The sequence below is a fragment of the Phalaenopsis equestris genome, unplaced genomic scaffold (assembly GCF_001263595.1).
Source record: "Phalaenopsis equestris unplaced genomic scaffold, ASM126359v1 Scaffold000440, whole genome shotgun sequence".
Classification (NCBI taxonomy): Eukaryota; Viridiplantae; Streptophyta; class Magnoliopsida; order Asparagales; family Orchidaceae; genus Phalaenopsis; species Phalaenopsis equestris.
The window spans coordinates 191820-202607 of NW_018164881.1; the positions used below are offsets into that span (position 1 = coordinate 191820).

General features: G+C 34.9%; 1 protein-coding gene across 2 annotated transcripts in view; it reads right to left on the reverse strand.

The window, feature by feature from the left end:
• Positions 1–2485: 2485 nt before the first annotated feature.
• LOC110027756 (jmjC domain-containing protein 4) overlaps positions 2486–10788 on the reverse strand; it is a 27045-nt gene continuing 18742 nt past the window's right edge. Inside the window, exons 7-10 of one of the 2 annotated variants that reach the window (XM_020729304.1) lie at positions 5972–6028; positions 5760–5871; positions 4945–5424; positions 2486–4861 (exon numbers count right to left, since the gene is read on the reverse strand). In XM_020729304.1, the coding sequence (XP_020584963.1) occupies positions 4860–4861; positions 4945–5424; positions 5760–5871; positions 5972–6028 (651 nt within the window). In that variant the 3' untranslated portion in view covers positions 2486–4859. Of the gene's footprint in view, positions 5425–5759; positions 5872–5971; positions 6029–10788 lie in introns of both variants that reach the window. The other variant, XM_020729303.1, reaches the window with a different exon arrangement.

Below are 10788 nucleotides of genomic sequence, written 5' to 3' on the forward strand. Positions count from 1 at the left end.
AAATGAGCCGAACACGAGCTGAGCATGGCTCGTTCGTGTTCGGCTCGTTTACACCCTATTAAATACGCTTATTAATAGACTGTCAAACACCGCCTTAGGAATTCCGCACACAGAGGTCCTTCAAGGATTTCAAAGCCCGACGGAAAGAGTTGCGAGACTGTGATAAATTGTTACGACGGTGATCAGGTTGAAGGCCACTGTGAGATCTACAACGGCGCTGGCTGATTGCACGTAATAATTTTTCGCGAGGTAATTGAGTTTTAAGCGAAAACTTTGGCATGAAATTTTACATGTGAACTTTTTGTTATTGGTTAGTAGTGATTTTAAATGAAGCAAACTTCACTTCATCAGTCATTTGCAATCAGATCGTCCACAATTACTTTGTGAGCAGTCCCCTAACCAAAAAAAAAAAATTATGGGGCATTTAATTACAAACCACACAATTATTTATATTTACAAACCGAGCACCGAAATTTTGATATTTACATGCATGCCACTCAAATTTCTGACATTATATAAAAAAATATCACTAATACTATTTTCTTAATGTGAAAATGCAGCATTTTCATGAATTAATTTTAGAAAATTTACATGCATACCACCCATTTCCTATGTATTTACAAACACATGTAACAACTAAACTTCAATTTTTACATACATAGGTAAGCATGAAAGGTGTATTTCATTTTTTTTTTTAAGTTAACATAGTAATATTTTTTAGGTGATAAATGTAAAAAAGTAACAACTAAACTTCAATTTTTACATACATAGGCAAGCATGAAAGATGTATTTCATTTTTTTTTAAGACAACATAGTAATATTTTTTAGGTGATAAATGTAAAAAAGTAAATTTTAGGTGTAAGATATGTAAATACATATGAATTAGGTGGTCCGTTTCTAAATGCTCCATTGTTTCAACATCAAAGAGCTATAAATGTAAATATCAAACTTTAAGTGTCAGATACGTAAATACATAAAGAATTGTGGTATGCATGTAAATTTTTCAAAAATTATAAAACTTTCACTATTACAAGTGCAAAAATTCTGAATAAGATGCAGAACCACACTTTTAACAGGTTAAGCGGTCTCTTTATCTCTTCTAACATAATCCAACCAAGGCCTTGAAAGCATTAAGGATATTCAATTTAAAAAATGTTGCAAAATCAAGAATGTTGTAGGGGAGTATCACAAAACTTGCATTGTTAACTCCATTGACAAGAAAAGATTAGCAGCAAGGCAACATTGGTGTCCTCAAATCATATATATATATATATATATATATATATGCCGCTTACTTATGCATGAAAAGGTGTGTTACAATTTTTAAAAATTAGAATAATAAAATTTTTCATGTAATATGAAATTTTTGTGGAGTATAAATGTAAAAAGCAAAGTTTCGGTGTTAGACAAGTAAATATGTAAAGGATAGCAAGGAGGGCTAAATTATGTGGCTTCAAATGTTCAGGGCCCATAAAGCATCACTCTCAACGGGCAAGAAACAAAACAAAACAAAACGAGGCAGCTGTTAGATATACTAACAAGAGAGCAATAGAACCAAACAGAAAGGAAAATATTCTCATGTACACGCCCACAAGACTAAGACATTTTGCAATCTTCCTCACAATAAACAAGGATATATGTGAAATAAATGTACAGATATAGAATAATCTTTTTATAAAAAGAACAAAGAAGATGCAATCAACAAATGATAAACATCAAATCTAACGATGTTTTATAAGTTCAAGAAAGAAAACAAGAAAAAGAAAAGGAAAGCTCAGCCCTTGGAAGTTACATAATAAATGCAATCAATGCCGCAAAAATCTTAACAGGCCTACAGACATTATTCAATGGGGACAACCTTCCTTTTTTGTTTTTGTTTTTTGAAAGATTTACATACATAACACTTAATTCTTAAGCATTTACATATCTAACACCTACACTTCATTTTTTACATATATGCCACCTTATCTGTGCATGAAAAGGGGTGTGTCATTTTTAAGAGTTAAAATAGTTATATTTTTTGCTATATTAAAGATTTCGTTAGTAAAACTGTAAAAGGTAAAGGGTAGGCGTTAGATATATAAATAAATAGGAATTGAAAGGATTGTGTGGTAAATACTAAAAAATGGAGAGGCAACCATGTAAATATAAATGTCTAGATGTTAGATATGTAAATACATAAGAATTGTGTGGTATGTATTTAAATGCCACAACTTTATATGGAAGTTATACACCAAAAATCACAAACTTCTACAAAGGGGGAATAGTAATATTTTGACAAAAAAATATAAATAAATTTAGAGTTAATTAACTAAGCCCAACGAAGAAAAGAAAGTATTTTCAATGATTAGAAAATGTAACTAAATATGTAATCCAATAAAGCATTGAATAATCACATATATTTATGCCATATAAATAGTCACATCGCAAAAAATTTAAGAACAATAAAATTTAAGGAAAAAAACTTGTTTCTGCTTGAAAATTAAGCACGACTTTTTTATGTTAATATCAATAATGCCTACAATAATCTATACAAGTATTCAATCCATGTGCCATGCCCTCACTGCAACACAAATAAGAAATTAAACAATGTTATGCACGATGAATGTTTATATAAATGTGCAGTGTGTGCACCAGATAAATTGGCTCAACTGCAACACAAGTTGAGAGAATTTGAAGCTCTCCTTAGAGCTCTTATGGGGCGAGCTTAGGATTTATAAGATGGTAAGAACATACAGATACTATAAATTTTATTCAAGTTTATACTGAAGTAAAATGCAACAGAAATGACGCACATAATTCATCTGGTCCAACACATCTCTTGATGACAATTGTAGCAACTCAAGGCACCCTCTAATTCTACCATGAAATACATCTTCTATAATATGTCATCTATATTGAATTAATGTATTCACCAATTACAATGACATGAATTACTGTGACATACAATTGACACTAGTGGATTCATTTCAATCACCAATTACACCCCCATGATTTTTCCTCTTATTTTTCAAATAAAAAATTTCATGCTTCCTATGAGCTGCAGTAATTTATCTAATGTATATGTGGGCTTATCATACATTGACTCTCATGCAAGAAATAAGTTTCTTCATAGAAATCAATACGAAATCATCATTCACTTTAGAAAATAAACCAAAGATTTGAAAAAATATAGGTATAAGACATTCATGAGAAAAATAAAAAAGTTACAAGTGAAATGAATCCACAAAGCAAGTAGAAACAATTGCGAGGGTAAAAAGTTCAAAAGTATTCTAGGTAGCTTCTTCATCAGCGCCTCTTAGTAAATCAGTCTCGTGCAGTGCAAAAGAAATGCTGTGAAAGTAAATATTGATATTTGGTTGAACATATTGTAAATGCATGGATTTATAATTTTGCGTTTAAATGAGTACACTAAAAAAAAATTATAAAAAGCTTAAGTGGATGCTGGAAGTGGTGATGGAGGACCGCGGTGACAAGAGTCAGGGGTAAAGAGCTGCAGTGGCCAATGGCCTGTAACCGCTGCAGATGGTGGCTGCAACGCGTTGTGGTGGCCGGCAGTGACATTGCCAACATCGATAGCCTGCAGTCTATTTAAAACCGCCGAGATAGAGCGAATTTGAAACAAGCTGAATGAACTAAATGTTTCATTTAAAATTCATAACAATTTTAAACTACATTCCTTTTTTTCTCAAATCAAATACCCATAATTTCAAGGCCCTGCATTGGGAATACAATACTCCTCTTCTACAACAAGCCAAGCAACCCATTGATTGAAGAAAGAGTTTGAATATTAAGAAGCTACATAGGTTAAATCATCTATCAGAATAATACATACCAAACTAGTAGAAACAAATAAATATATACTATGGAAGATAGCTACTAATCTTGCAAGCATATTTAAATGGAGGTATCTGATGAAGAAATTATACATACACATGCGATGTGCATTGGTAGGTTTTAATAAAACATTGATCACACAATTCTATCCGCCTGATAAGACGGCCATTGATTGACAACACGCAAACTAATTAATGTTCGATTTCTATTAAACATCCATGCAAGTGAAAGAAAGAGTACCGCAGTTTTATAATAAAAAAAATTGAATCCTCATAAAGAAACAAATGCTGATCAGAAAATAATAAAAGAAATCTGTGCTGCCGGTTAAAAAAAACAATACTCAAAATTAGTAGCAGTACAATAAAACTTAAATGCATGAATTGCTTTGTGAAACACCAATAAGAATTATATTTGACACCCCTCTGTAGGACTGCTGCATTTTCATTTTAAAGCAATGAAAATGACGTAAGGGACAACAGAACAACGACTCCAAGTCAAATTAATATTTTACAAATAAGCTCACCGGAGAAGGAAATATTAGTTCCCATCTTATAATTGGAATATCAGTTCCAATATAAACAAACTTAGATTAGAATATAGCTATAGTTGCCACAATGTGGAAATTGAATGTGAAATCGGCAATTTTAAAAAGCAACACCTGATAATGTAGCTTCTTGAATGATGAACCAATATTGCAAACATGGAATATTGAAGGGGCATTTGCATACATACCACCAAATTATTATGCATATACATGTCTAACACTTAGTCATTACTCTCGACATTTATGCCACCCAAGGATTTCATATAGCATAAAAAATATCCCTACTTTGAGTTTAAAAAAAATTTAAATACACCTGTTCATGCGTAGGTAAGGTGGCATTTCCAGTAAAAATTGAAGTATAGGTGTTAAATATGTAAATAATAGGAATTAAGTGGTATGTATCATGTATGTAAATCTGCCAAAATTGAATCAACCCTTATTCCGCTCTTTCTCAGAATGACAAAAACTTTCGTTTTTTTTTAATCAATCCCAGCCCCTTCTAACAAACTTTACCTCGTTACCAGGTTGCATTATAGCCAAAGATTTGTCATCACATATTTTCTATGGGAAGCCAATGTTGCAACCATTTTGCATATTGATCTGATCTTGAAAGACATTTTCAATCAATTTAACCAGTTCTGTAGGATTGCCAATTTTGAAGTCCGAAAGGCTACAAAGATCTATTTTTTTAAGTGCGGTTCCCAAATTGTAATCTTGATGGTGTCCCTCACACACAATTTGAAGGGCTATTCTCAAAGCAGTATATAGTTCATGAAAATCTGGTTCCTCCATAATTCTCTTTATTTCAGAATAGGCAATGCGATTTTCTTCTGAACAGCTGTTTAAATTCTGATCAGCGAAAGCTTCAACAGAACCCATGCTCAAGGCAACTGAATGTATGGCTTTTATATTGTTTGAAACGTAATAAGCAACAGATCTTAAATGAGAAACCACAATTTCCTCATTTTTAAGGTCCCTAAGCAAGACGAGATTGGCCAAGGCAAAACGTGTAATAAAGACAAAAAAATCATAGAAGTTCATGCCTGTGAGGAAAAAAGAAACGTAAAGGAGGTATTAGTGGATATGGAACAAAGTAAACAAACAAATTCATTTTCATACACACTGCCCATTTCTTATGTATTTACATATCTAATACCTAAACTTTGATTTTTACATTGCTACCACCGATGTCTTTCGCATGACAACAAAAATACCACTATTTTAACTTTAAAAAAGTGAAATACACATTTCATGCACAAGTAAGGTGGCATATAAGTAAAAATTGAAGTATAGTTGTTAGATATGTAAATATATAAGAATAGAGTGGTATGCACGATTTTTTTTGTTAAATACTGGTATCATCATCAGCATGGTTGACCTGTGTTGGCAGCAAGATTTCTCTGACAGATGCTTTCAAAGTCATCACAAATCTCTCGGATGTCTTCGATGTACTCTTTGGCTTCAGTGTAATCTTTAACAAGCAAATTCCACTGTGTTTGTGTGTTAAAAAAATTAAAATGATAAGCCAATAATCAGTTTAGCTTTCTGGGTAGATCTAATGTGAGTGCATTAAATCTATGCTTCACTTACCACCCAGAACAAATTATAACCATTGAACCAGTTATGGTTTATCGATATTGTGTCTTCCTGTTGTATAATGCCAACATAGAATGCGCATTAGGATAATTGAATAAAATAAAGAAAAATTTTATTAAAATTCAAACACAATGCTAAGGTAAGCATTAGGATAATTATTGGTCTAAAAGAAAAAAATGAGTTTAGACAAAATGCAGCAGACCTGTTGTACGCATTCAATTTCATATATATTAAGAAAGAGCACGGAAGAGGCCACATATGAGTCCCATTTTGGGATAAAAGAAATTAGAAAGAAATGGCAAGGTTCATGATAACCACTACAACAGAAAGTGCTCACAAAAAGTTTATAATTATTCGCAAATACCATTCTTTCAAACTGATTGTGCCTTCTACAATTATCATATTTGAACGACACAAAGTATGAGTATAAGTAGAATAAGACATCGCAATCTCTATAAACCTCATGGTGTGGCGATAGAAAACAAGTCCTAAGATAAATGCAACAAGTAACATAACGAGTATTGTCAATGCAAGGCAATGTTTACCCCAAAAATGAGGTTAATTAAATTCTTAGGCTAATTACGCCACAATTATCAATCTTTGTCATAATTAGTGCTGCCTAACTAATCAACGGGCCTAATTGAGCAAATTCCAACTCGGATGTTTCAAAATTGGCGTTTATAAGGCATGCATAGTTTATTATGGGCATAATTAGATTGGAACCATAGTTATCAAAATTAGGCCAAAAATCAACCTTATTAATCAAGTAGCTCAACTAAGACTAAGATAATAAGGCCTTAATTCCCATGATTAAGCCAAAATACTGTACTTGATTAGTTATACAAATTTTATATCTAATTTTTTCTTCTTCTTTTTCTTTTTTATTGGCAGATTTTAGGATTTAACATATCATTATAAATGACTTTGCAAAGCAAAAAAATAAGAAAGAGCAAGAGCGCTTTAGCTGATCCGTTAACCTGAAAAACTATTTTCTTCTTGCATAAACTATTGTAGGCAGATACCCTAACCGCGTCTCTAGTCCTTGGATTTCCTTGCATTACCTTCTTAGCCACATCTCCCACATTTCTGGCAATGTTCTCATCCACAGTATTGTCGGCAGCTAAAAGGGGGAAAGTTAAAAATTGGTGGGTGATTTGTTCAAAGCTGTCCGTAAGAAGCTGTCGGTCGCTGGGAGTGAAGTCTCGTCGCCTGCTTCGGAAGAACGTTTTAATTTATATATAGTTTTAGAAAAATATGAAATCAAACTGATCTCATATTTTTCACAGTTTAAATGAAAGAGCGTTCTACCTCAAATCTTGTATCTATCCCGATGGATAACCACAAAACTTGAGGATGAGGCTCGATCAAATAAACTAAGAAATATATGACATCCGTTTGGTCTGCGAAACCGTTTTATTTGCCGACAAGTTCTCCTATTTAATACAAAAAATTAAATAGGGTTTATTTTAGGTTGGGTTTGGAAAAGCTTCTTATACGGACAAGCCCCTATAGTTAATTACATCTTAAATGACCGAAATCACCTAAGAAAACTCTCGATAAAAATCAGGGGATATCATCTTCAAAGAAGTCAAGAGGATAGGACTTTTCAACGAAATCGGATAAAGAGGTGTAAAAGGGGAAATGCTCGAACCTGGAATAATGTTGAGGAATCCAAATGAAGAGAAACTAGGGGAGGTCACAATCTTGAGGAGAACCTCAGTGACTTCCCAGTCTATCCTACGATTTGACTTTAGTTTTGAGAAAAAATTATTAAAGTGTTTCATCCTGTCAATTTTGTTTAATTAGGGCTTATATTTGTGTGACATGGTCACACAAATCGCCTAGAAGATATGAGGGTTTACGTCGTATCGGACGACAACCTCGGAACCTAGAACGAGTATCGTACAGCAGAGCTAGACGAATGCCTAAAGAAAAAAAAGGTGGAGGATTTATGTTGCGCTAGACAAACAACCTCAAAATCCTATGGATTGTTGTTTAATTTCTAGGAAAAAGGATAAATGAATGGTTTTGCTGGGGAAGACATGTTCTACTGTTGAAGATGGTCGTGTTGCCCACCGCACTAGCTCCAAGCTCCTCGACGTGACGAGTTTAAGTTTTCTAGGGTGTCCAATTACGATGTTAAATCAAACAATCCTATGGTGAAAGACTTCTAAACATCCTATATAAAAAAAGGCATGCTTAAAGATATATAAATAAAAATGTGCAGTACAGGACAACAGTAGAATGCATGCAGAACACAACAGTAAGATAAGTGTAACATGCTGTACAGTACGGTAGCAGGTAGAAACATGACAAGTATAACATGATGTACAGTACGCTAGCTAGAAACAGAACAAGTATAACGTGTTGTACAGTACGGTAGCAGGTAGAAACAGGACAAGTATAACATGTTGTACAGTACGGTAGCAGATAGAAACAGGAAAATAAAGTACTAAAAAATATAAAATAAACATGTACGCACGTAAGATCCGATGTTCCTTAAGTATAGCAAACCTAAATGCATCTCGAAAGCAAAGTCCGGAAGAAAAACGTCATCCAAGAAATCCGAGGAAAAGTGAAAAACTCGAGAAAATCAACGAGAAGAGACTCGAGTAAAAGAAAATCCTCAAAAATCCTAGAGAAATCCCGAAAGAAAGGAAGAGTAACACGAGTGCCCTGTCCCAAATCTTCGATAAAACAAAACAAAGAAAAGTTCGGATGAGGGGGATCGCAAGCACTCGTATAGGGCTAGGCTCAGCTATGTATTTATACTCGATGGTCCACAAAGGCTACTCGGTCACCCGAATGTATAGAACCCGTCACTCATCTAGAAGGGTGTCTTGAACCTCACTTAGGGGACTATTTCCCAACCTAAACAAGTATTCGTCAGGTGGACAACCAGCTTTAAAGTGTGCTTTATGTTTTTTTAACATGCATAAAAATTTTAAACATGCAAAAATGAGTTATCAATTTTGTTTCGTAGAAAAGTATGTTTTTGCTTGAAAAGGGTTTATCAAAACTTATATTATTTTTTTTAAAAATTTTTGTTGTCCACAAGTCGATTACACTGTCGGGCATGGGACTGTCAATCACCTGAGAAGGTTCGAGCCAACTCTCGCTAGACTTATGTCGGCGAAGGATACTATATTCTATTGTTCCTCAAATGTCTGGATCTTGATGTTGTAGGATAGGGCATCTTTCTGCTCTATCCTCGGTGTGCATTTATCATCAACACCGTACGCCCCAAAACGACTACTTGCGACCTTGTTTGATGGTTTCACGTATAGCAAAAGGCTATAAAAATGGGGTGAGAGAGATGAGGCACTTATCCATCTAAAACACCGAAAAGGAGAATGAATCAGTTCTCAAAACTTGTATCGAAAAGACCTAGAAAAATAGGGTCCAAGGTCTTTCCTAACAAACATAAAGGGTCACTTTGCGCTGATTTTTCAAACCCCAAAGACGTAGGATTGACCAAATCCACCAAATGCTTCTCCAAAATGAAGTTTAAAATCTCCCAAACTTCGAAAGAGGATGACCTCGGGGAAACCACCACCGATACTTCCAAACTCATGCTGAAATTAAAATTCCCCAACTTTCGAACTAATAGATAGCCTCATGCATCAAATAAGCATAAAATCCTCCCACATAACCAAATAAATGCTCACGGCCGGGGTCAATAGAATAGAGGAAACAGCAGTTAGGGCTCTCGGCCAAAGCAACCCACAAAGGACCACAAGTGAGGCTCACGACTAAGGCAAACCCGAGGAACAGGGGAAGAGGAAGCTCGCGGTTGAGGCAAACCCAAGGAGCAACAAGTGAGGCTCACGGCCAAAGGTAAACCCGAAACAATTCCCTACAAGCTTCGATATACATAGGAGAGTGAATGCACAGGTTTTCATAAATTCATCTTAAACCAGCTCCAATTTCCCCAAGTAAGACTCAAAACATATGCCTAACTCATTTCGAATCAACTCATTTTATAGATAATGCACATACATATACTTTTGGATGACACACTTGATGCCCCCATAATCGTTCAAGTTATTCAAGCCCAACAAGAAGAGCCAAATCAAGTTGAGCACCCTCAATAAGTCTCACGGGTAGGAGTAGGAAGGAGCAGCCACTAAGATTCACAACCACAGCCAATCCAAGGCACAACAAGTAAGGCTCAAGACCAAGGCTGCCAAAAGGAACGGGGAAGCAAAGAGGGTCAACCGAACTCCCAAACCAAGGCACACATCACCCTAAAACAGAATCTGGCAAAATCAAAGCTGAACCACACCGCAAGCTCAAACAGGGCTATCCCAAAGATAAGATCAAGCCCAACAAGGTCTAAAACCGCAACCATCAACCAAAATAGAACCACCACAATCCAAAACCGAGCCCAGCAAGGGCCAAAATAGAACCCAATAGTATTAAAATTCAGACCTCCATTAAGGATAGAGCTCTATTATTTCAATCCAAAAAAAACTGAGACTCCAAACCCAGCCAAAACCGAGCCACAGCTAAAGTTCGAATTCAGGTTACAACAAAATAGTAGAAAGAAACATTTCCATGCCCCTGAGACATCAAAATATAGAAACAACGCATGTCTTACACAAGAACAACTACAGAGTTATTCTGAATCAACATAAATTCATCCACCACACGTATATTTGATCCAAGACACCAGTGAGATGCCAAAACCGAGCCCAGCAGGGGCCAAAATAGAACCCAATAGTATTAAAATTCAGGCCTCCATAAAGGATAGAGCTCTATTCATTTCAATCCAAAAAAAAAAAAAAAAAAAACAAAAACCCCAACCCCAC